Genomic DNA, 27,220 nt, shown 5'->3' with positions numbered 1-27,220 from the left:
CGGTTCAACTTTCGCAGGTTTCGCTGTTTCGCAGATTTTCCCAGTTCAATTCTACACGCTTTTTTACAGTTTATGAGTGCGCATTGTGCTCTGTGTACCGTCCGGCCAAGAGACTGCAAACCACTGTCAATCGATCTCCTCTTGTACAGTGCAGAATGCGTTCAGCCAAAGTTACGTAAATATTCGACCGACACTACAGCCAAGAGACGACAGGACGAAGACAGAAGAAGTCAGAGGAACTGTGAAATACACGTCAGTCACTATTAATTAATTAAACAAGAGAGAAATGTCTGCCTGAGAAAAGTGTATAAAGTGTGTGGTGAGGGTTTTTCAGCCTTAAAACATATATATTTGTAAAAAATAAAGCTGACTACTATTTCACCTATTCGCTTATTTTTTAGAACGTAACTCCCGCAATAAACGAGGGACCAGTGTATATAAATGGACACAGCTAACCTGCTAACCGCTGAAACCCAAACAGGAAGTAAGCATGGCTGCACTTCCAGCTCCATTGACTCTGGCTCCAACTCACTTTACACTGGAAATCTGTGTCCCTTTTCTCTGTTACTGCTCGTCAGCCTCTTTATTTTATTCTTAAAATGTTCGTATTAACCCACTCTCCATGATCCTGGTAATTCATTTTACTATTGTGTCCGTAACTCAAGATCTGAACATTAATTATGGACAAATCAGAGGGCTTCTTCCCCCAAGGTCGCTCCCACTAGCGTTAGCAACAAGTTTGATTGACAGCGTTGCTAAGCGCCGCTAAACCAGGGGTCTTCAACCTGTAGTTTGGGAGTTAAAGTTCGGCAAAGGATGAATCGTACTGAATAACTCAAATTTGATTAATTACCATTGTAAATCTATCATTTTGATGCCTAACTGTGTGAAATAATAAATGAACAACGGTTTATGTTTTATAGGTATGTAACTCTACCCCAGGTAAGGCTTGTCGTGGCACTAATATTTACTCAATTTCTTGCACCCGCTAAAATTAGTAGCTCTCTGGCATTGTCGTTTTGTAAAGGTAGCTCATTGGAGGAAGACCCCTAAGATAAACTAATGTTGTGGGCAGGAGGAATAATCTTCAACAGCCTCGCTCATGATTGGCTCTTTGGTTGCTAGGATACTCGGGGTCGGAGTTCCTAATATGCAACTCGGCTCCAATTTCGCTCCTATAACCGCTAACCTCGATGAGCTGAACACTATGGGTGACGTTAAACTCACTTAATCCACTTCTTTATACAGTCTATGGTTTTACAACACTTAAAGTTGCCCAACGTCTACTGTTAATTTTAAGCGGTTTGCAGCGGTCCAAGGTTTTTCCTCACTTAACATTCATTCCAAGCATCGAAATTGTTCACCGTTATGAGTGGAGTTTTGGCCTCACGGTAATGCTAACAACAACACTAACTGATTCTCATTAAAAAACTAAAAAATGTGATTAAATACAGACTTCACAATACATTTTTTTTTCATTTTTTTTACTCAAAATGTACAAACACAATAATTTTGAGAGTAGTAAACATATTACCTCTCCACCAGTGCGATGCTAGAATATAAGAAGACATTATAAAATATCACCATCCTGTAGTTGTCTTACCGTGCTCCAACGATCAGCTCGTTCTGTCCGGGGTCAAAGGTGAGCTGGGAGTAATCCACTGTGCCCTCGGCCTTGAAGCGTGAGAACCAGGGCTCCATTTCTGCCAATCACAAGACAGAACACAACATTAGCCAATCAGAGCCAAGGATTTATGACCGAAGATGACAGCTGCACACGAATTAGCTGCGTTCAAGATGGCCGTAAATTTCACCGTGGACGCTTGTAATGACGTCTTTAAAGAGAAATTTACAACCGAGTCTGACACGTCTGTTCTCTGCCACACACTGACACGAGGATTAACCTAATTATATCTAGTTACATATTTGAAATACCTCTTAAAGTTCATTGGTGTGTTTATCGCCACAATCGCAACTAAATAGACTTCCTAATAGTCCATTAAAATGTTGTTCAGAGGTGATAATACTGTTATAACAAATACAAGTATCTAATGTAAACTTAATAAATCAAGAATATGTACTAGTGCTGTCAATACTAACATTTTAAAGTCAATTTTGATACTATGCAATGTGGGATTTTTGATACTTTTGACCACTCTACAATGTACACTCCTCCTACTGCCAGTACTGCAGTGGTGGAACGTAACAAAGTAAAAGTAGCAAAGTACTGTGCCTAAATAGAAATTTTAGGTATCTGTACTTTAATTAAGTACATTTTAACTGGATACTTTTTACTTTTACTTCAGTAGATTTGAGAAAAGGTATCTGTACTCTTTACTCCACAAAATGTTTCAACTGGACTGAAAAGTAAAAGTATATTTTATGAGGCTATGGGGTTTATTTTTAACACTTTCTTAGTACGAGCAAACAAAAATTTATAAATAAAAACAGCTACAAAAAACAATAGATTCATGATGGATTTTCTATTGAACAAAATTCAGCACAATTTTTTTTTATAAAAATCACCACAATTAATGCTTCATAAGAATTCAAAATGAAGTGAAATACTTCTACTATGTACTCTTTAAGTACATTTATAAACAGGTACCTAAATACTTGTACTTAAATAGATTTTTCAGGTGATACTTTTGCTTGAGTATTTATTTTTGCTCTAGTATCTTTTCTTTTACTTAAGTAACAAAATTGATTACTTCCACCACTACATCGTACAATCATATAATTGGGTCATCATACAACTGCTACAACTGATATTTCGACTACTACTCCTACTTTCACCAAAACTACCATGAAATCTCCCATAATACTTCAATTTTCCCAATATCTATTTCCACCTGTATCATTCATATCACTTTCAAGTTGAAGCATCCAGTATCAGTGTGATCTGATTCCAGCCGACTCTTTGTCAAACTCAATAATACACAGTCCACAAGTCCACCGCAGAGACAGACCAAAGATAGTCCAGAGCCAGACTGTGACATCTTATCCACTACACGCCTGTTGTCATGGCGCCCGGCCCATTAACCCCTGACCAATCGACTCGCGGGGTCTCGCCTGGTGCCCTGCCTGTCTCCTGTCCGGACACCCGATAGGATAAGTTACTCAGAGGAAATCCATCATCCTCTCCATCACTTGTCATGTGCTTGTAACAGTTTTAGTTTAATAGGATACATTCAGGAAATACAACTGGGAAAAAACTCTTACAAGGAGAGTCGTTTATTGTGAACGTGCAAGATGATATGAAGTACGCATAACTGAAGTGAAAGCTAGGCTAACGGTCAGGGTTATATTTCTGCACTTATGGGTTTAAATGTAACGCCCGTTCAGTTTTCGTATGGCACTTGAACCCCAATCAATAGGGTCTCTGTAATCCCTCAGTCGTCCAGGTATGAACCAAAGTAAAAGAAAAATTCAATTCTGTCAACTGGACAAAAAGTTATTTGAGTGAAGACGTTTCGCTGCTCATCCAAGACGCTTCTTCAGTTCTGATCAGATTGCCGGTGAACACCTTATATCGATCTCAAGGGAGGAGCTTAATTTCAGTGTAGTTCAGATAGATATAAGCAATCTGACCAGAACTGAAGAAGTGGCTTGGATGAGCAGCAAAACGTCTTGAAATAACTTTTTGTCCAGCTGATAGAATTGAATTTTTCTTTTACTCCCTCGATGCATTTTAGCACATTTCAGATCGATTAGAAGAATCATCTAACTATTGCTCTCGGCTTAATCCAACACATTAAAGGTAGAAATTGATCAGAAAATTGCCCTGTTGTACCAAAAACAATCCAGCTCATTGTTGGCTTATGTCATGAGAGGTATAATACACTGCCTGGCCATAAAAAAAAAGTCACTACCTGGATTTAACTAAGCAAATAGGTACGAGCCTCCCGCAGTTGGTCAGTTGTAGGTTCAGCAACAATCTGTGCTCAAAGACTGAGGTCAGCTGACACCTGAATATACTGAATTACCAGGTTATTCCATCAATTCCATCGATTTTTTCTCCCCTGATGGCACGGGCATATTCCAAGATGACAATACCAGGATGCATCAGGCTCAAATTGTGACAGAGTGGTTCAGGAGCATGAGACGTCATTTTCACACATGGATTGTCCACCACAGAGTCCAGACCTTAACCCCATTGAGAATCTTTGGGATGTACTGGAGAAGGCTTTGTGCAGAGGTCATCAATGCAAGATCTTGGTGGAAAATTAATGCAACACTGGATGGGAATAACTTTTGTGACATCGCAGAAGCTTAGCGAATGTGTGCTGTAATCAAAACGAAAGGCCGAACAACGAAATATTAGAGTGTGTGACCTTTTTTTTGGCGAGGCAGTGTACTCCCTATGATGGAAAGCTTGAATGGACAATACTGCAGTGTGTCAAGCGTTCATGTCTTTCGGATCTCATTCTGGTAAACAAACTTCCCCTGCTTTAGCCATTTGGTATCCTGCCCCTCTTTACAGTCTCTTATTTACTCTATAACATCATTTTCGCCCACATCTATTGAAGGCAAGCTTTATCCAAACAACAGATTTTATAGGGTGCTCCCAGCGGTCAGTACTCGTCGAGGAAAACACAAAGCTTGAACAGTATCAAGATAAGCTGGTAAAACGCGTATGTGATTTTGAACTGCATCACTGTACTTCCATATATGGTAAAAGTCCGAAAACACTGTAGGTAGGTGACTGTTACAAAACACTTACGCGGCTGAGTTTTATGGAGGGGCTGCTGGCGTGGCTTCATTCATCACTACCTTTGCGAGCTATTTCTGAACTTAATACATCACAGACTTTTTTTTTTTTTTTTCAAATTTAGCAGAGAGCTTTCCATCTGGGCAGAAAATCCAGCTCCCAAACACATTGTGGGTGAGTTGAAGCGCACCTGTCAGACACTGTTTCATGTGAAAGCACCTCTCTCTGCTGACTGCCGCACTCCAGGCTCCGTGACAAATGTGGGATTTTGGATTCAAAGGGAAACACAACTGAGAGGAGCTTTCAAAAATATCAGCCTTTTTCAAGTCTCTACTGAACTGGGAATACTATCCAATAAATAGCATTGTTGTACATATATGAAGGAACTGTCCAAAGCCTTAAAGGGTAGAGGGGTATTATGCCAAATTGATTTTTTTTTTACTTTCTACCTGATCCTGAACAGGTTTTAGATGTCATGTTTGACATCATGCATGTTTGAGTAATTTAGCGAGCTAGCAATCCTATTCAGAATTATTATTTAGCTGTAAGACTCTGTCCAAGGCTCCGCCCACAAGCCCACACGACAATCCTCCATAAATATACAAAAGCATGATACAAAACTGTGCACAACAACTTCATAAACCTGATGCGATGTGCAGTACTTTCATCTATAGTAGATTTCATGCACGCTGATTGTATTGTGATGGTGCTCTGAAGGGTGAGTGACTTAGCGTGGAGAGTAAAAGGAGAGAGCATCAAAAACTAAACTTCTGTAAGATGTTAATATGTTGTTTCGGCGAATTGAGCATTTTCAAAGCAATAAAAGGTAACATGGCGATCAAAATACGTGTTAGCAGTTAATACCCCACAGAAGTAGACAACCCCGTCTTTAAATTATGTAATGATAGTGGTATTAAGAAGATTATGATATATACAAAATGTCTAAATGCCAACCAATACAATTTCTTCTTCCATTTCAGTTTCTCCATTCATTAAACACCACGTCACATTGGATTATTTTTGGTCATGTAGATGTGACATTTTCTGAAAAAGGTGAGTTACGAGCCAAAACGGTGTCCCCAAGATAACACAAATTTCCAAGAATTAAAAAAATTCCAATTAAAAAACTATCTCCACGAGCTGATGATTAGTCTCAGTACATTCTTTATCATTTTGACACAGTATAACATCTTCTCTCAACACCCAAAGCTAAACTTAATAAACTTTCTATCTAAATTTCCTCGCAGTGACAGCTTCAGTTTCACTTATTTGAGCTCTGGAGTTTTGGTCGTGCCAATCTCTGGGCTTTGCTTTTAGTGCCATTGAAAGGGATTCCTGGCATACAAATGCAGACAGCAGCCCCTCAGGGAGACACCACTCGGAGCACTCGGCAGCTCCCATAAATCTGCAGTGACTATAGCTCTCCTTCACCAGAGAGGGGGGAGGTAGTGGGGGATGAGGGAGGGAGAGATAGGGGAGCGAGGGGACGATGGGGCGTTTATATGTGGACTTCTGCTTTGGAGAAAAGGGCACTGGAAGAGGTAAGAATTTCATTAAACAATACAAGATTTACAGGCTTACTAGAAAGGCCACATATATCACACATTCTAACTATAAATCTTTTGCTCACACAACTGCCGAGTGTTAGCGCAAGGGACAGGAAATTGTTAGTAAGAGTATTCACGGTAACTTGTTCATTTTAATCATAGACTGTGTAAAGAAGTGGACTGAGTGAGAGTGACGTCACCCGTACCGTTCGGCTCCGGTCAAATGAAGCTCATCGAGGGGCGAATTTGGAGCCGTGTTCTATATTTGGACGATATTGCATATTCCGACCACGAGTATCATAGCAACCAAACAGCCAATCTGGAGCGAAGCTGTTGAACGTAACGCCCCTTTCCGCCTGCACCCTTGGTTTAGCAGGGAGCGGGCGCTTAGCAACACTGTCAATCAAACTTGTCGCTAACGCTAGTGACAGTGACCTCGGGGAAAGAAGGTGCCACTTTTGTCTGTTTTTAATGTTCATATCTTGAGTTACGGACACAAAAGTGAAATAAAAACACCAGGATCATGTAGCGTGGGTGAATACGAACATTTTAAGACCGAAATGACGAGTCTGACAGCAGCAGTTACAGAAAAAAATGACGATCACTTCCTATTTGTAACGCGGCGGCTAGCAGGTTAGCTATGTCCATTTATATATACAGTCTATGATTTTAATGGTGAAACTGCTGGCCAAAAATATTTTAAAAAGCTCAAGGCTAATAAGCTTTTGAATGGACAGATGTTTTTAAAATATGCCAAACATCAGATGATTTCCACGTTAATTTATGTATCTTCTGTTCAAATATATAGGTTGTATCTCTAGGCTATAACTTCTATACAGATCACATCCTGGACCGCGGCCAGTTAGCCATAAGAGACACACATATATGAAAAAGACTTGTTTTTGTCTCCCAATAGTGGATCGTAAAAAGCTGCTCATATTTTATTTGGTGATAACTTTAAGTATCTGTTCCCCAAAGTGATTCATATAAGTGATAATGCAATCAAATCTCCACATTGGTATGCCAAGAGCTGCCGGCATTAACAGAGTGTCTGCAGTGGAGCAAAGTCACACATCTCAGAGCTCCTGTTTTATCCCCTTAACCCTACATCCTCCCTCTGTGCCCTAGAAAGACCACACCATCACTCACATCACGTTTGTTAGTCCTGGATTTGACAAAATGACAGACTATATCAATATTTACAGCCCACATCAGAGGCCATGCCAGTCTGCAGTCTGGCAGCTTGGGAACTCTAGTCTAGTGCTGTGTTTCTGGCAAAGGGAAACGCAATGGAAACACGCACAAGCCATTCAGAAACAAGAGCGGAGAGTGGAGAGGAGGCGGCAGCAGGCTCTCGAATCAAAAGATTAATTGTGTCCAAATACTAGGCACACGTCACTGAAGGAGGACTTTGTGAAGAAAGAAATGGCTTTCAATGTTTCAATGTTCAAGTTGTTTGCAAAAAGTTGAAATTAAACTTTTTGTAGCAGAATTTAGTTTGTGTTTTACTTTTTAACCAAACGACTAATTATTATAATAGTATTTTGCTGCAACGTTTTAATTTGCGGTGTCTCTTTCCTTGATGTAACAAGCTGCAGTGTAAAAAGAAAGTCTTGATTAGATGCTTTGAATGGATTTAATTGTGTTTTTGAAGATCGAGAAACTTGATGACCTTTAAAATAAGCACCAAGTTCAAAGAATTTCAGGGAAAGAAAAATATTTTTTTAGAGATCAAATTCTCAATAAGAATACAAAAGTGCATTGACTGAAAGTTTACAAAGTAAATTAGTTTACTATTTAAAAACAGTTCAAGTGAAACACTTTCATTATGTTCAGAAATGCATTTGAATTTTGATAAAAACATCCAGCTATTCACAGTTTACACCCCAACCATATAGAAGGAGTGTATGAGTAATTCAACATGCAAATAGCTCCAAATAGCTGATGTAGAAACCAAACTGACAGATGGACAAATGTAGAATTTCATGTTCTAGCCTCAATTATAAAAGACATTGAGCATCTGTGTATAATCATTTGCAGCTTAAAGGTGAATTATGCAACTTTTGAGAGCTTTTAACATCTTATAGTTGTTTCCCCTTCACATTTACCCTCTCAAAGTTGTTTTTGGAGTGGTTCCTGCATGTTTGAGCAGACTAATCACTTATTTGCAAAACGCCATACGCCCACTGTGACGTACTTACTTCATTCTCGAATTTTATTTTCTTAATTGGTGATATGTGCAGGACTTGCTAGTGTGATCTGCAGCTATCCATAGGAGGGGCAGACAACTTCAAAGCTCTTTGTCATGATGACTTTTACAGCGACATCAGCTCCCGTTGGGCACCACAAGTTTCTAATGAAGAAGCCAGATGACTTGTTTCTTTTGATGGATATTGTGATTTAAAATGTAATCCATAATAATCCACGTGTGTCATAGATTATAACTATAGAGCAGACACAAGCATAATAGATCTTCTTTAATGATTTGCCTGGAACGTTCCATAGTATGGCATTAAACCTGCGACACCACCAGGCAACATTACAGATGATCTATGGAGAAGCAACGCCGCTCACAGTAAGAATGCAAGTTTTCCAATGCCACACAGCTCCTTTAAACAAAATATATGTGTGACAGCAGTTTCTTGGAACGCTGCCACTGTTACACAATATATCTTTGAGACTTTCCATAAAAAATACAACTCTAATCCCAAATGGCCAATTAAAACATGCGTGATAGCCTGTGAAGCGCATGCTGTTTATGAATGCAATCGTATATATCTGTTCTTAGTCCCTGCTTCATCCTCATGTGGCGTTCAGGGATGCTGGTAAAACTAGCAGGCGTTGTGTGGCGGTAAAACTGGCCCCTCCGCAGAGACATGCCCCTCTCGGCCCGTGAAACTCCTATTTACTGCAGACTTTACAACCTTTAAACGCCTCACAGCCTCCACCAGGGGCTCTTGTTAAGTATGCTTTAGTGATGCGTACCTCTCTGGGGCTTTAGCTAGCACAACACAACCACCGCTGATGAGGAGGAATATATTTTACAACAATTTAAGCAGAAGTTGGAAATCCTGTTAATACAAAGACGTGTAGTGTTTCTGCCAGTGTCAAGCCTGGATAAAGAGAGTGATCAGGGAGTAATATAATGTGTAATCAGATGCAAAGAGGCTGGAAAGATGCTTCAAGAAGTAATTTTGTATTGAAAAACAACTACAGTTTTCAAATACGCCTTGGCATTCTTATTCTTCTGCTACTTTTGTTGTATTTTGGGACTGATAAGCTACAATTTAATGGAAGAATAAAGGTTTTTCTAACTAATTTCTAGGTGTTTTTAAAGTTTTTACGCCACTGCACGATACGGTCAAAAGAATTGTTTCACCTTTATACTGTCTGTGGTTGAGCATCCAGCCCAGCCCTGTCTAATTACTTTGGCAAGATGATACAGCCATTTATTGATTTGCCCCAGTTGTTTTTTTTGTTTTGTTTTTATTGTTTTGTCCTTTTTCCCTTCTTCTTCTTCACAGAAACTCATTATACTAGCCAATGGTTCAGTTCTAAACTCACTTTCCCAGCACAGACTTCCAAGGGAGGCTATATTTAGACCTGTTTTTGTGAAAGTATGGCGGCCTTACCTTTTGGGGATCACATTCTAGATAGTTTATGCTAAAAGGGTATTTCTTTCTCAAACCCAGCAATGGTCCAAACCGCTGCACAAAGCAGAAAGTGGTCTTTATGGGCGACTATAGGCTCGCACCACAGTAGCACTTCTGTCAGACAAGTGTTGTGCCAAGTCAGAATTACCCACAATCCCGGGAGGCACGCCCTTCCCCAGTGTAGCCACAATGATATACAGACAAAATGAAGAGCTGTCATAGTAACTCATGCACTACGGCCCTGGACAGTCATGACCGCAAAGGGACCACAGGCTAAATTTCCCCAAACTGCTCTGACTCAACGCCCGTTTTGAGCTCGAAACAAACAAGCACAGTTCATTGATTATGGCATGTGACCGAATTGTGCTTAAGTGAAGGTTAGTCTTTCATCATGCAGGTCTCATTCTTCTTTTTGTCGACATATCTGGCAGCTCAAGATAAACCCGTGTGGGATTGAGGTGCAATGTCATTTAGGGCTTTTCCATATATTTTGTTGTTGTCATTTTTAGGTTCCATTCTGGCAACAGTAAACCTCTGATTCTCAGTGATCCATAGCGCTCAGTGATCCACGTATTGATATAGTATAGTTTGGAAATTGTGTTTTTTATGCCTGATGCCCTCTCTGATGCAGTTAGCATTCACCTTGAGCTAACATCAGCTTGAGACAATGGCCAGTGCCGTTATTCGTAATGATCCAATCGTAGCCGCTAAATTATTGCACTAAGGATATATTTTTGTGTCATGTACAACTAAACACTATATAACACCTTTTACTTCTGATTTACAGAGTTTAGTTCTTTGTTTGTTGGTCCTCTGCTATTTTTTCTTTTATATTCGTAAACCATTTGCTTTAACGCTAATCGACCATGCGTTTCTCTGATTGGTTATTCCACCTGTCAATCACGGCCATCGTAAATCGGTTGGACAGGATTTCGTTCTCAAATGTCTTTGTAAAACCCTGTGTTGAGACGTTTATAGCTCGGTCCTCATTATAACCTTAGATCAATTAATAAAACTCAAACATTTTCTTTGGAGTGAATAATTTAACACTTCAGTAATTCACTATTATAAAGTACTTTCATTTTGATGGATCATTTGGTTCATTGTCTTGGTCATGTTGTGAAGCTGAAATCAAATTCCCCTGAGACAGAGAGGCGGTGTAGAGAGGACTTGAGCTTTGCTGGGCACAGACGGATGGGGAAATGGGGACAGCATTGGTCACACAACAGAAGAAGAGATTAGCTGGAGACAACAGAAATGTGATTGGTGCAAAATGCATTCATTAGCTGCAATCTTTTACTGAAATGATGTCGGCATTTTCAAAAATTGAACAGCAACAATTGTATATGCTATTAAATGAAGCGCGGGTCGAGAGGATCATTTGAGGTGAAAGCATCGCCAAATCAATATGAGATTCACTTTCTGTAAGGAAGTATACATCTGGCTGTGGCGAGGCCTCAACAGTAGATACATATATTCAAATGCTCCCAGTCTATTGCTGTCAGCCAGAGTCAGTCTCGCTCATCTGCCTCGCTGCAGCATAATCATCAGCCACCAAATATTTACAATATTTACAGGTTTAAAAGGAATTATACATTTTTTTTTGCTTTCGTTGTATAAGGGTGACAGTACTGGGTGATCTTAAAATAATTAAATAAAATGTTTATAGATATATGTATATATGATGTGTAGATAGATATGTACATGGTGTGTATATGTGTGTACATATGCATGTGTATATATATATATATATGCAGATGTAATATGTAATTTATTTTGCTATATGTGAATGTTTGTTAAGCGCTGGGATCAATGTGCAAAGGTAACCACATCATTTTTGAAGTTATGATATGGTCAGGGGTGGGTTAATATAAGTTTTTCTTCTTCCCACTCCTTTTTGAGAGATGTGCTTTTCTTTTGTTTACAATGTACATGTAGTAAACATGATTGTTCTTTTCTTTTGGCACTAACTCGAAATAAACCAATCAATCAATCGAATCACCTACTACTCATCTGTCTGTTTGCAAATTGTTCTGTGATGAATTAAGATGTAAGAGGCTCCAAACTATACACTTTTCTGGTCAAGGGTGAAATGTTCCAAATAATGGCATTAAACTCCATGGGGACATCAGATAAGACTACCAGGTCAAGCTATGGAGCAGATCTGTGGAGAGGGCATGTTTTTCAAGGCATTATTACCTGTAATTGAATAAAATGCAAGTATAATGCTTTACTGTAGAACATTACACAATAAGAAATGTGGTGGCAAACTTTGAAAAGTTACATAGTGCACATTTAGACACTTAAAGCTCTTATATTACACAAAACACCACGTTATAAAGTTGTTACCTCCTCAAAAACATACCTGGAGTTGTGTTTTGTTTCATTCACACGTTAGAGTAATCCTTTATTTTAGTCTGTTTACATCTCCAAAGCTCAAAATGCTCTGTTCCACCTTGTGATGTCATGAAGTGGTAGTTTTCAAGCTACTTTTTACCTTTTGTTCAGTAGAGATTGACAATTCCAGACCTGAAATTATCCAAATGGTTCTAGCGAAGGTGTATGGAGTTTAAAAACACAGTGGAGCACTTCCTGTATTACCACGTGATGACATCACAAGGTGGAACGGAGTGTTTTCTGTTTGAGACAAGATCACAGCCTAAATATGCAGGATTCGTGTGTTAAACGTGTGAATGAAACAAAACACAACTCCAGGTCTGTTTGTGACGTGAAAACAACATTATAACATAGACCAGAAAATGGCGTAATATGGGCCCTTTAAATGTATAATTGTTTACAGCTTGGTCTCTGGATAAAAATACACCAGTGAATAAGTGAATGCAAATTGTAGGATGTGTTGTTCTTTCAGGTCCGGCCAAAGCTTGAGGTGTCGCTCCATGTTTCTGTTATGATCCACAGTGGTATAGTTAAGCGTTTGTAGTTCTCCCAGCTCACCTGAAAAGCGGCCACTGCACTGTCACTATGCCCACTCCACACAACGGGGATTACTCTACATTACACGGGCGCAATGATTCACAAAGACTAGCATAATAGCCTTAACAAGAGCCCTGTGTGTGCGTGGATGTGTTTGGGTATACGTAGTGACTCATGGCTATTTTGCATCTAAAGCAGAAAGAAGAAAGAGGAGAATAATTTGGCTTGCACTTGTGAGCGATGAAAGACTATCATCAAGGCATGAAAAGACTTATTATTAAGACTGAATGGGAGATATGGCATTCAAGGCAAAGATTAATGGACAGCTTAATGACTGCATGGAAATTACCAACTGTTCAGCACCTTTACAGAGCAAGCGCTAATGTAGTGTAGCTGCAGAACAAATGGAAAAGACTTCAGGTAAACAAGGGATTAAATACAAAAGCATAAAAAAAACAAAAAACAAACTCAAGAGTCCATTAAAACAAGGTTAGCGCGCACAGGTGAATACACGTCAGTATTGCAATGTGAGATAATTACGGCTCAATTGGACCCGTAAGCCGTGCAGTTAGTAGGTTAGGTAGGTGGCAAATGTCTATATACAAGAGGAAGAGTGAATAAATGTGATGGAATCTGTTATATTTTCTTGTTGGTATTTAAAGGCCATGTAATATTTTTCCCCCATGTATTTGAATAAAATTTGCCTTGCCCTGGACCAGATGGAGAGAAACAGCCAATTTTCTCTATTAATTATGTTGTATTTTTAGCTGAAATATCTAAAAAGTAAATTCACAAATAGTGGACATGATCATTTTATTATGATTTTGAGTCCCCGGACCCTAAAACCCGCCATATTACAACAAAAATAAGCATTTTAACCATATAAATTTTACCTGCGCCCCATCTGTATTACATATTATTGGTCTTTAAAATGTGGTGATGTCGTCTGAAACACAGCAATATGTTGTATACACAGCCTGAAGTCAAAATGTATCTATATGCTGAGTGCTGTCCGCAAAATCAGGTAGTGCACGTTAGCTTGTTAGTTGTTGTTAGCTTTACCGTCATGGCAGATTGCATAAGGTCAGTGAGGATTAACTGAAAAAATGAACCAGTTTCACGAAAATCAGGTACAGCGTCTTTCAAATTTAGCTCCCTCATCATTTCTGTAGAGTTCTGGTTGTGCATGGTTTTGATAGAACATAGAGTACTCAAAATTACCCGTTAAGTGCCAAGACTTGGAATGAAAGGGGTTTTTTTTATATACCAAGTACAGTAGTTCTTGTTTAGAGCCCTGGCCCTGTTTCAGCCCTAGTTTAGACCTGGAATAGTGCTTTTAGAGACCTGTTTTAGATGTGGAGGTGCTGGGAGGACAACCCTTTTTTACAGGTGACACTTTGCCGTTGGGAATCACTGTTCAGTTAGGTACAAAGTGGATGAACGCAAAAACGTGAACTTAGCTTGTAGTTTAAATAACATGATGGGTGATGTCAAGTATATCTCATTATGCAGGTCCAGGTTTCTCTGATTTGAGTTCCTGCTACATAAATCTATAACCAGTTCTTTTCACACATGCCACTCACGCATACAGTCTGAACATCCACGCTAGTTTCCCCCTCCGCCTTTCCCACTCCTCTTGTGAAACACACTTTATGTTCCTGGTCTACGTCCGACGCTAACAGCTCTGACCCTCTACATTACCACTGCTATATTTCCACTGCAGTATTCGGTGCACGAGGCGTAATGGGCCATAGTGGTGCATTAGAGAACACATCGTCAATGACCAGCGATGACCTGCAAGACTCTCTACGGGCGTCCATTTTGGAGTATTGTGTCATGTTATCCAGTGTTAGCCCATTCTACTCAATTGCCCGCGAGTGATGAGTGCTACCGCCGCTAACAATGAAAATGACAAAGACCAGGAAGGAAAGTACAGAATGGGAATCGTCAAATGGGGCTAGATCTTTGTGCTAAACGACCTTGGATCTTTTTCAAGTCAATTTCACCCAAGACATAATGCTGGGTGATTATCTGACTGCTAGGGACTCCATTGGACTGCAAACAACTCAATGGCATCTGGGTACTTGGAGGTGGGCAGACACTGGAGCATTGATCACTATTGAATTGTTCTTTTCGACTAAGTTTCAGTGCATTTCATTAGACTTTAGGAGATCGATGCCAACACAAGATGAATGGACGGGACGATGGAACTTGACGCTGGAGTTACTGTATCCAAAAACAAGCAAAAGTGGAGAAAGTAGGTTTGATTGCTAAAAGAAAAGCTTAACGTTTGTTCAGAGAGGATCAAATGAAAACGAGAAGTGATGGTAACCTAATATAGCTGTCGCGCGACATCGATGTTCGTGTCAATATGCTTTGCCAGGGGAAATTACAAACTGCCAGGGACAAAAAAAATTCATTATGGTGGATGTATTTTTCCTATACGGCTGTTTATTTTGACGTCACAACATCCTAGTCATCAGCTTATTTAAGGGCAGTTTCTTCATATTCAGTTGTTAAAGGTCCAACATTACGCTATATTCTGATCTGTGTTATTCCATGTGGTAATACAGGAAGTGCTCCACTGTGTTTTTAAACTCCACACACCTTCGCAAGAATCATTTGGATGATTCAGCCCTGGAATAGCCAGTCTCTACTGAAATAAAGGTAAAAGGCAGCTGTTAACTTGAGAACTACGACTGCATGACGTCACAAGGTGGAACACAGCATTTTGAGCTTTAGAGATGTAGACAGACTAATAATAAAGGATGACTCAAACATGTGTGAATGAAGCAAAACACAACTCCAGGTATGTTTTAATGATGTAACAGGATTCTCACGTGGCTAAAGGTTCACATGAGTCAATTTTGTGTAACCTTTAAATGTTAAATGTTCTGTTCATTCATGTTGGGGCTGCCTGTATCTTTTTATCCTCCATTAAAGGGTAACTAAACCATCTGCAGCTTCTTCGGGGAGTCCAAACTTCACTGTGACTGGTTAAATCGGTCTGTATGTCACTCAGCACATGACAGAGGCTGACCAATAGGGGAAGTGGGGGGAAGTGTGTGTGTTTGAGCAAAGAGCTGCTATAAAAATAATGGTAGACAATCCTCAAAACAGCATAATATCACAGGATTGGGTCACAATTCAGTTTGATCATATTACCAGCTGTAATGTATTTTACAAATGAGTGTTGGGAGAGCTTTTAGGAGTGTGAGTAGTGACTATATACACTGCCTGGCCAAAAAATAAAGTTGCCACCTGGATTTAACTAAGCAAATATGTTGTGGTTGCTGCAGTTGGTCAGGTCTAGGTTCAGCAACAGTCTGTGCTCAAAGAATGAGGTCAGCTGACACCTGAATATACTGAATGACGAGGTTATTCCATCAATGGATTTGTTCTTCCCTGATGGCACGGGCATATTCCAAGATGACAATGCCAGGATTCATCAGGCTCAAATTGTGACAGAGTGGATCGGGAGCATGAGACATCATTTTCACACATGGATTGTCCACCACAGAGTCCAGACCTTAACCCCATTGAGAATCTTTGGGATGTGCTGGAGAAGCTTTGTGCAGCGTCAGACTCGACCATCATCAATGCAAGATCTTGGTGAAAAATGAACGCAACACTGGATGGAAATAAATCTTGTGACATTGCAGAAGCTTATTGAAAGAATGCTACAGTGAATGTGTGTGACCTTTTTTTTTCGTGGCAACAGTGTAGAAGTCACATGTACACGATATAAGTAAACTTTTGAGAAAATAACGACAAATGCGATGCTAAATACAAAGACAGAAAAGACTGCTATTTATATTTGGGAACATCACAAGAACACGAGGATGCAGCAACTGGCTCCATATAACTGAGACGGGAACATCATCACATTCTACAATCTGCTGGTGACCAATTAGCGTTATTCTATCTCCTAGCAACAGTATCTAATCGAACCGACTACATTTAAACTCTTTAATTAATATGAATTTCTACTTATGTTATTCTGTGTGTGTGATTTACCTGAGTGTGGGATGACGGGGTGCTCGATCCGGTAACATGGCGACTCAGGCAGCAGCACTGGTCCTCTCCGGGCCTCCACACCCCATCGCAGGACCAGCATGCACTGCAGCAGGAGCAGTGCATGCTGGGTAACCGGACGTCCCATGAGGCCCCGGGGCGTGGCTCACTCCTCCTTAGGCCTCAGGGACCAACAACATCGGAGAGACACACCTGGAACAAAGAGAGACGGTGGAGCGTTTTAAAGTCTTATTTGCAATGTGGGAGTGCGCAGACATAATAATCACTACTGCATCGTTGTAATTGCAGTGTTGCTTTATTTTAAATTTAAATATTGTGTAACACTTTAATCCCAGTCCTGTCATCAAGTGGTGGGTTGGGATCCTTGCACAATCTTTTTTCAGTGTTTAAATTTATTTGCACAAAACAGATCAATGTTTTTCCTGATTCAGTCTTTCTTTGTCTTATTAAAAACAAAATAAAAATTCAATATTAATTTCTGGAACATAAACAAGACAGACAAATGATGCTATTTAAAACAACAAAGTCAAATTTCTTTCTGAACTCTGCCACAAACTTAATCTGACATAGGATCGGCTGCAGACTAATATGGACAATTTGATGGTTTGCAAAGTATTGATGAACTACAACAAAAATAATGAAAACAAATATTTTAGGGTCACAGTTTAGGATCTATGCACTATGAGAGGGGTCAACAAGGGCGAACATCCCAACTAAAGTTTCACACGAGCAGCTCTAGACAAATGAGGTCACGGAGAAGTTTTAAAGTCAAAGTGTTGCCTCACTCGATAAAACACATGCACACACTTTGCATCATAGCAATCAGAACAGATTCAGCTCAGGATACGGGAGACGCGAAAAATAAAGGCTGAGAGGGGAGGAAGGAGGAGGGAGAGGAAAGAGAGAGGAGAGAGGAGGGAGAAAGAGGAGAGAGAGGAAAGAAGGGAGGGGAGAGGAGGGGTGAGGAGATAGATACAGAGGAGGGAGAGGAGGGGAGAGAAGGGAGAGGAAGGGGGGGGGAGGATAGAGGGGAGAGGAGAAAGCAGAGTAAGAGGAGGGAAGAGGAGGGACAGGAGGGAGAGGATCGGTGAGGAGGAGAGAGGGGGGAGTGGAGGGCAAGAGTAGGAAGAGGAGGGAGTGGAGGGGGGAGGGGAGAGAGAGAGAGAGAGAGAGAGAGAAAGGAGTGGAGAGGAGGGAAAGGAGAAAGGAGGTAAGCGGAGGGGCGAGAAGGGAAAGGAGGGGAGAGGTAGAGAGGGGAGAGGAGAGGAGGGAGAAGAGGGAGAAGAGGGAGAGCGATACGTCCAAAACTCTAACCCTTGACTTGGGCGTGTCTCAGGTCTGTCCTTCACTTGTTCCATCGTCTTCTATAGAAGCTTTTGTTGTTTTATCTGAGCAAAAGTCAGATTTTTAACAAAGACTCAATCAATCTCGAGAATGAAAAAAAAGACTGAACCTGGTCCTAACTCATAATGGGAAATAACTCAAATCAAAACCTGCAGATCCTCTATTCTCAGATGAATGTTTTTTCACTGAGGGACAAGAAAACGGTATGAAGTACTTTAAAGATACACTATGTAACTTGTGGGGGATTTTCCATTTGTATGTCTCCATGGAGATATAGTAGGGCTTTACACATATCTATCTTGCATGTATTCAGTTACATCTGTTTTTATTTATTTTGCTAAGGACTCAATGGCCGTACCACCAACCTGCGTCTCACTGGACAAACACTTTCCACCGAGCTACTGTCGCCTCTTCTGTTCTTCTTACTTTTACTTGATCTGATGTGTAACTTGAAGGCATCACCTTGTTTCCATGAAGATAACTTTAATACCCTACCGTGAACATTCCAGGCAAAAGGATTACGTCTCTATACAGAAAAGTGCCTTGTTGCAGCTTTAAATAACTAACTTTACTATTTCAAAAAGCAAACAGACTTTTTTCCAAAACGATCTCTGTCTTTCTTCATATATATATCCCTTGAATATTTCACTTTAATTGTATTGTAAACTTGTCTTATACATGTGGCAAACTTTCCTCACAAGTGAAGTGAACCCAGAAGCCATTGTAAATATGCTGTGTTTTTCTTCTCAAGCAAACCATGAAATTGCTGAATGTGATTATAGAGCGGGATCTAAGAAAAGTCACACATTCGCCGCCAGCGTTAGAATTTCCCTTTTGTGCCTGTGAATTGACGAGCAGTCTAGACCCTTTACATCAGGGCGGCTTAATCATTTATGGGACGGTGTTAAAGGGATGATTCGTGCAGAGTCTACTCGCGGACTGCAAGGCGGGCCGTGCCGACAGGATGTACGAGGCTGGGAAGGATGGACACGCTTCAAGTGTATAATTCAAAGACATCCAGATTGGCATCATGTACTCGAAATCTAGTAAAATAGTCACATATTCAGTCAGATGGTCAATTAGTGTGTTCAAAAGTAAAACGTTTGTGCAAATAAACAAAAGTATTCTGAGGGATTCCTGGCAATAAGGGCCCGAGTTGAAGTACACCACTGACTACTGGCTTTGAGAAGTGGAGTTTTCACTTTATGAGCTGTAGACTTTGTGCTTTGTGTATTCATATAGGCTCATTTCAATCGTTGCCGTCTACTCAGCGAGGCTAATTAAAGATAAGTAGGACCTCCAAGGCAGACTGGAATATAACTAAACCAAATTATTATTAACTTCTCTGCCAATGGAAACAAAATTAATCATGTAAATCAATGATTTTTTTAACTTTTTACTACATTTTTAAGCAGTTCCCTCATTAAAAAGCAGTGTTGTGTTCAATTCAACATTTTTAAGAACAAAAGAAACAGAAGAGAAACTAATTAAAACACCTTTTTTGTGCTGTACTAGGGTCACACACCTGCTTGTCTCCCTGGAGATGCTCATTGCTTTGCCTGGAATGTTCCACAGCATGGCATTTAACTTAACCTTCTCTATGTGGACAACCAAGGGGTGCTGCCAAGTCAAGCTGAAGGTCAGATCTGGGGAGAGGCGATCCCGTACATAGTAAGAATGTATGTTTATTCAAGGTGTTTTTCCAGGAATACAAAAAACTGTTGAATAAATGTAATGAGAAAAGCTGGCGGGGGACTGACAACAGAAAAGTTACATAGTGCATCTTTAAAGCAGGGGTGGCGCCAGGGAGGGGCTTGAGGGGACACTGGGCTCCCTATGATGGCCAATGCTGCCCCAGTTTTGACTAAAAATGTTCAAATGTGTGAGTGTTCAATATGAGACCACAATAAGAAAAAATATAATAAAAAATAAAATAAAATAAATAAAAATGAATGAATAAAAATGAATAATAATAATAATAATAATAATAATAATAATAATAATAATAATACAAAAATCCATATTAGGCTTTATAAATCACTATAGGCTGCTCAGTATATTTAAACTTGTTTTTAAACAGTGAAGCATACACGGCAGGGGGTGGAAGTACACTTCATTGCCAAAAGGTCCTAAATTCACTTTTTAAGAGCGCACCCACACTGAAGACCTTAGCCCCCTTCGCTCCTCCAGCCCAACATGTCTGCCGCCGCCCCTGCTTTAAAGTACACAGTTGCTAGGACACAGAAAGCCATAAAATGTATTACATATATATATAAAAACGATTATATAAAAGTGAACTCTACAGCCCAATGTCAGCCCTCTACTGAAAAAAAAAAAAAAAAAAAAAAAATCTCTTGTGTTTATATCCATTTGCATTATATTTCTCTTGAATGCAAACTTTTTTTTTTTTTTTTTGCTGTCGCGACAATGGTATAACCCTCCTGACCCTGAGGCCTGCAGCGTTCACTCAAACTGAGAGTATAAATAAAAGCACATAGAGGTTTAGGGCTGCGGCTTCTCTTAAACCACAGTGTAATGTAAAACACCTGTCAGCCCCGCGCGGAGGCAGAGGCGCGGCGCAGCATTGTGTTTGCTCTCACATTCACGCGTCACATTTGGAGCTCTTTGGCAGCCTCTCTTTAGTCAACCTGTCGCTGTAAGTGTCACTTTGCTTTGTCTGCTGCTTTCCTGACAGTCCTCACCGTTTTTCCACACTTTGCCAAACAAACCGTACTTTCTGACAGAGAAACGTATCAAGAGCTTTGAGGAGACGCCATGGCTAATTAGGATCAGTCAAGTATGTGGATAACAAAGGTTCCAAACTGTAAGACGGTACGTTAGAGATACAGTAGTTTGACTTAGGAGTGCGAGATAGGGCGGAAATTAACGATTTTCTTGGAGCTGGACTACTACTTATTTTAATCGTTCAATGAGCCCATATTACGCTATTTTAAGATCTATGTTATGATCTTGATCCTATTTTGTTTCATTCACACATGTTTAACACACAAACCCTGCATATTTAGGCTGAGTTCTTCTCTCAGACTGAAAACACTCTGTTCCACCTTGTGATGTCATCATGTGGAAGTGCTCCACTGTGTTTTTAAACTCCATACACCTTCACTAGAATCATTTTGATGACTTAAGCCCTGGAATTGTCAATATTTACAGGAACAAAAGGTAAAATGTAGCTGTTAGATTGAAAAAAAACAACTACCACTGCATGACATCACAAGGTGGAACAGAGCGTTTTGAGCTTTGGAGATGTACAGACTAATAACGCAGGGTTGTTCAAACATGTGTGAATGAAACAACACACAACTCCTGGTGTGTTTTTGATGACATAACAACCTTATAACATGACTTAAAGCTCACATGAGTCAATTTTGTGTAATATAGGACCTTTAACAGTGCACAAATAGTTTATTTTGCTGACAAATGTATTTATTTATTTGGATTCTAAGGATTTATAAAGAAAAGAACGTCCTGAATGAGTTAACTGGAGTTTTAGGAGTGACATGACAGTTTAATCTGCCTTTTCACTTACGAAGATTTTGTTTACCAGTATTCCTCTGCACACAGTAGTAGCAGTTTTTAATCCTGATTCTTCCACACATATATAACATTACGGTTGCTATAGGTAACAGTTATTTCTATATCATTTTTACTCCCCATGTCCAACCAGGAAGTAAAAAAAATAAATAAATAAAATGTGTAATCAGAAATGAGTAGTGAAACCTGTCAGATACACTTTATATCATCTCCAAGGGTGCTATAAGCTCTACCATCTCCACCATATATCCCTCTTATCCCTGGATTCTCTTGTCTGCAGCACCGTTACACTCTTGCACACACACACACACACACACACCAACACACACACGCACACACACTGTAAATTCACACTTAAAATCACCCAGAGACCTATGATGGATATTTTATGTTATCATGTTTCTTGTACACATATAATTCCTGCACAATGCCTTTGGTTAAGAAACTAAAACCACCAGCTGCTTCTAAAAGTTAAAACTTCAACGTGATTGGTTAACTGCAGCTATCACATGACAAAGGCTGACCAATAGGAGGAGATGGTGCAAAATTGTCAGTACCACCTCTTCTCCCTGGCATTTAACTCTAGCTACACAGGATATCTTGGTGTTTTATTGGTGTTTTATTATTAATGTATGTATTGTATTATCTGTATATTAGTTTGCAGATTTTTTATGTGAAACACTTTGTTCAGCTGAAGTTGTATTAAATGTGCTACATAAATAAAATTGAATTGAGGTGAAAGAGAAGAAGGTGCCTGATTTGTCTATTATTAATGTTCATATCTTCAGTTATGGACACAAAAGCCAATTTTAAGACCAAAATGATGAGTCTGACAGCAGCAGTTACAGAGAGTGGAGCCACAGTTTTTCAACAGAAAGTGAATTGAAGCCAGAGTCGATGGAGCCGGAAGCGCGCCCATGATCACTTCGTATTTGGAAAGCAGCGGCTAGTGGGTTAGCTATGTCCATTTATATATACAGCTTATGGTAAGATGACATAATTCATCATATTTTAAATGTTATGTTTAAAATGTATTCAAGAATCTCAGGGACAATACAATAGAAATCGTCGTTTGACCAGTCTGTTGCTATGCTCTCAACATTCACCAACTCAATAAAATGCAATTTCCAACATTCCAATATTCTTATAACCCCTCAACGCCCTATTATAAAAAAGTACTCCAGACTACCAGATTTTAAATTTGAATAAAATCCATCTGTTTTTGCTTAACCTTTTGCCCATGTAAGTTCAGTCGACGCCAAGCTCCTCTATTGTTCCGTATTGTTGGTAAGAGCTAAGTTATTTCCCTATACCACTCTACAACAGCAGAGGAATTATTAATTTACTGGGTTTTTAGCATTCAGCTCTGGAGCATGTTCCCATCTTGCTTTGTTTACAGTACATCTGGATTGAATAACTCCACCAGAACAGTTGCAAAATGACATAATGAAAACCGTAGCTTGCCTTTATACTCTGTCACTCCCAGGCATAAATATACCAATTGGAAAAGATTTATGCTAGCAGCTATTAGCATCAAGGCTCTTTAGCGACCTACACGACAGGCCTGATTTGATTTAAAACCACGCTATCTGAACTTATGTTGAAATTCTTTTATAAAGGAGTCTGATGGATCACTGTGAAGCCTCTCAACTTCTTTAACTCGCTGTCCGCTTTTCCACAGGGAGAATGAATCAGGTCCATGTTTTTCTAATTATCACCGTTCTTGGTTTGATGGTACTGAACCTGTGCTAAATGTTTATTATAGTTTTGCTTCGGAAAAGTGGACATTTGTGGGGGAAAAGTTTAGAAGAAAACACAAAAATGCAGGAAGTAGCGCTTAGTTTTTAAAGAAGATCTATTACGTTTGTGTCTGCTCTGTCGTTATAATGTATGACACATGCGGATCAATATGTTATAAGTTGATCTGCAATTGAAAATAATGATTAAAGATTGCTCAAAAACGCACGAGTGAGTTTCGAGAGTAAATGTTGAAAGGAAACAAATAAAGCCTATGGTTAAAAGCTCTGAAAAGTCAATTTTGCATAATGTTTCTGCTTTAAACAAAACACCTCTACCTATGGCATCAGCACTTTGAAAATGTAGGACCAATTTATGCGCAAACACTCAAATTTGTTTTTTATTAATTTAAATTTTAATCATAGTATGCAATTTAAGGGTTTTGGCCCCTGTTAACATCACGGTTGCTAGGTAACAGTTATCTCTATGCCATTTTTGCTTCCCATGTCCAACCACGAAGTAAAATTATAAACCTCACCGAAAAATAAATAAATAAAAATAGAGTAAAAATGAGTAGTGTAACCTGTCAGATGCACTTTAAATCATCTCCAAGGGTATTGTGATATAAGCTCTACCATCTCCCTCCATATATCCTCCTCTTATCCCTGGATTCTCTTGTCTGCAGCGATGTTACACTTTCGCACACACACAGGCAACCACACACACACACACACACACACACACACACACACACACACACACTGTAGATTCACGGTTAAAATCACCCAGGGACCTATGATGGATTACATAGCAGCACATGCGGAGCACAGAGGGAGCACAGACACACCAAAGCTAAACAATTTTGTAATGTGAAACGTGGGCAGAAATTACAGTAATGCAATATGCAAGAGGGAAGAGCATGTTCAATTTGCTTTAGTAATAACTTTAATAATAATGCGCTTCGTTTGTGAGAATGGGAGTCAGTTAAAACATATTCCATTTGTTTCTCCTCGATTGTGCAAATAAACAGAATAGGCTCTTAAGAAGATAGGCCTCATATATTTTCCCAATGTTCTCAAAGACTGTTACAAGGAAAAGTTGAAAATGATACTAGCAGAAGTTTATTCAGTAAATATTTGAATCTTTCTTTCGATTATTATTGCACTATTTGCATTTTAATATAGTACGAGTTACTTTCTTTATGTCCTTTGTGTTCTCTTTCATATATACTTTCATATATAATACCATAAAAAACTAATAATGTACTTGGGCGAGACCATAGACTGTATAAAAAAGTGAACTAAGGGAGTGTGACGTCGTCCAGAACGTTCAGCTCCAGTTAAATAAAGCTTGACGACGCTAGCGGTTATAGGGGCGTTATTGGAGCTGACTTCCATGTTTGGAATTCCAGCCACAAGTATCATAGCAACCAAAGAGCCAATCCAGAGCGAGGATGTTGAAGATAACGCCAATTCCCGCTCGTACCGCTGGTTTAGCAGGGAGCGGATACTTAGCAAAGCTGTCAATCAAACCTGTTGCTAGCAGGAGCGACCTAAGGGAAAGAAACCATCTGATTTGTCTGTTATCAATGTTTATATCTTGATTTACAGATACAATTGTGAAAAAAAAAGCACCAGGATCATGTAGAGCGGGTTAATACGAACATTTTAAGACCAAAATGACAAGTCTGACAGCAGCAGTTCCAGAGAGAGGAGCAACAGTTTTTCAATAGAAAGTGAATTGGAGCCAGAAGCGCACCCACGATCACTTCTTATTTGCAACGCACCAGCTAGCAGGTTAGCTATATCCATTTATATATACAGTTGGGGAAAATGAGCACAGGGCAGAGCAGTTTCACGCTGGGTCTTACCATATATGTAATCTAAGCTCACCCTAGAGAGTCATGACTATTCTAATCCCGTGATTTATTATGGGTCATATATTCTTTACATTACATTGGAGAGGGGTTAATTGTCTAGCCGTAAAGTAAAATTGTCTGGGAAGTCATCCATCTGGTCGTGTAATCCCTGTATTATCTGAGCTCACACTTAAAGCTCACTGTAATTGTAAGTTCAATATCAAGCTGTGAGCGGGTGGGACGAGAGCACATGCATGAGGCACTGGGATAAGATACAATTCAAATGGGTCTGTAGACGCAGATTCAAGTAAGAGTTAATAAAAAGTCCTACATTACACAAAACTGACTCTTGTGAGCTTAAAAAGGCCCAGATTATGCTATTTTCTGATCTGTTTCCTCATCAAAAACAGACCTGGAGTTGTGTTTTGCTTCATTCACACATGTTTAACACACAAAGCCCTGACAGAAAACACTCCGTTCCACCTTGTAATGTCATCGTGTGGTAATACAGGAAGTGCTCCGTTGTGTTTTTAAACTCCATGCACCTTCCCAATGTTCTCAAAGACTGTTACAAGGGTGAAATCATTTTGATGATTTCACCCCTGGAATTGCCAATCTGTACTGAACAAAAGGTAAAAAGTAGCTGTTAACTTGAAAAACTACCACTTCATGACATCACAAGGTGAAACGGAGCATTTTGAGCTTTGGAGATGTAGGCAGACTAATTATAAAGGGTTACTCGGACATGTGCGAATGAAACAAAACACAACTCTAGGTATTTTTTTGAGGCTTACAGCTTTCAAGAGTCAATTTTGTGTGACCTTTAAGCCATGTTATAATGTCATTATCTCTTCAAAAACAAACTCGAAGTCGCGTTTTGTTTCATTCGCACATGTTTGAGTCACTCTGGTTAATTAGTCTGTCTACATCTCCAAAGCTCAAAATGCTCCGTTCCACCTTGTGATGTCATGAGGTGGTAGTTTTCAAGCTAGAGGGAAGAACGTGCTAAACATGTGCAAATGAAACAAAACTCTAGATGTTTTTGATGAAGAAACCACATTATAACAGACCAGAAAATAGAGAAAATAGAGAAAATACTGGTCCCTTAGTGCATTCTGGAAATTTGGAACAAAAACATAAGACAAAAAACAGAAATAAAGCTGGACTAGACTAGAACTAAACCAGGATTACATTAGAACAAAGCACGCCAAGGACCACAGCAAACGTATTTCCGTACACAGTGATTTCTACACGCATTCAGATTACACTAGATGCCCTCCCAGGTCTGTACGTGGGTTTGTGAGTGACCCTCGTGTAGCTGAATTACACTTGAAAGGCTGACTGTGTTTAAGTAGCGGCCTGGGCTGCATTCAATGTTTACACTTCAGTAATTATCAGATCAATAGCATCGAAGTTACAAAATGAAACAGCGTCCAGTCTATAGGCAAAACAACAACAACAGCAGCAGACCCAGTTCCACTTCGCGCTGCAACTTAGCATTTTGGGATTTCTGGCGTCGGTTCACAAATCAATTGAAGTCTTCCTGCTGTAACCACTGGTGAGAGGATCATATAAAGACCACTATTGATTTTGTCTGAGGTGGGGGGAGGGGGCTGGGAGATACTTAAATTACACTATACATAATGAATAGGGTGTGGGACAGATGACTTTGTACACCCCATCGCGCGCTCACATGGGCTGGTTCAATTTGTCAGAGGTGAGTGGTCCCAGAGATGATTCGTCTGTCCAAACAGCGGTCCTGGGAGTGCGAGGCAGGGGTCAGGGTGGACTCATGATAGATGGGCTACTTCCTGTGGGTGGGCAGAGGGGAGGGATGCACCAGTAAAAC

The 27,220-nt window shown here is 39.8% G+C and overlaps 1 protein-coding gene across 1 annotated transcript in view; it reads right to left on the bottom strand.

Moving 5' to 3' along the window:
• Positions 1 to 27,220, bottom strand: part of sema5a (sema domain, seven thrombospondin repeats (type 1 and type 1-like), transmembrane domain (TM) and short cytoplasmic domain, (semaphorin) 5A) — a 234,231-nt gene that overhangs the window by 156,119 nt on the left and 50,892 nt on the right. The window contains exons 2-3 of the mRNA XM_033985975.2: positions 16,863 to 17,072; positions 1,604 to 1,703 (exon numbers count right to left, since the gene is read on the bottom strand). Coding sequence (XP_033841866.1) covers positions 1,604 to 1,703; positions 16,863 to 17,007 — 245 coding nt within the window. The 5' untranslated portion in view covers positions 17,008 to 17,072. The remainder of the gene's footprint in view (positions 1 to 1,603; positions 1,704 to 16,862; positions 17,073 to 27,220) is intronic.

The sequence above is a fragment of the Periophthalmus magnuspinnatus genome, chromosome 20 (genome assembly GCF_009829125.3).
Source record: "Periophthalmus magnuspinnatus isolate fPerMag1 chromosome 20, fPerMag1.2.pri, whole genome shotgun sequence".
In the NCBI taxonomy this organism is placed as follows: domain Eukaryota; kingdom Metazoa; phylum Chordata; class Actinopteri; order Gobiiformes; family Gobiidae; genus Periophthalmus; species Periophthalmus magnuspinnatus.
The sequence above is the reverse complement of the archived record's forward strand: the minus strand, read 5'-3'. Positions and strand labels throughout refer to the sequence as shown.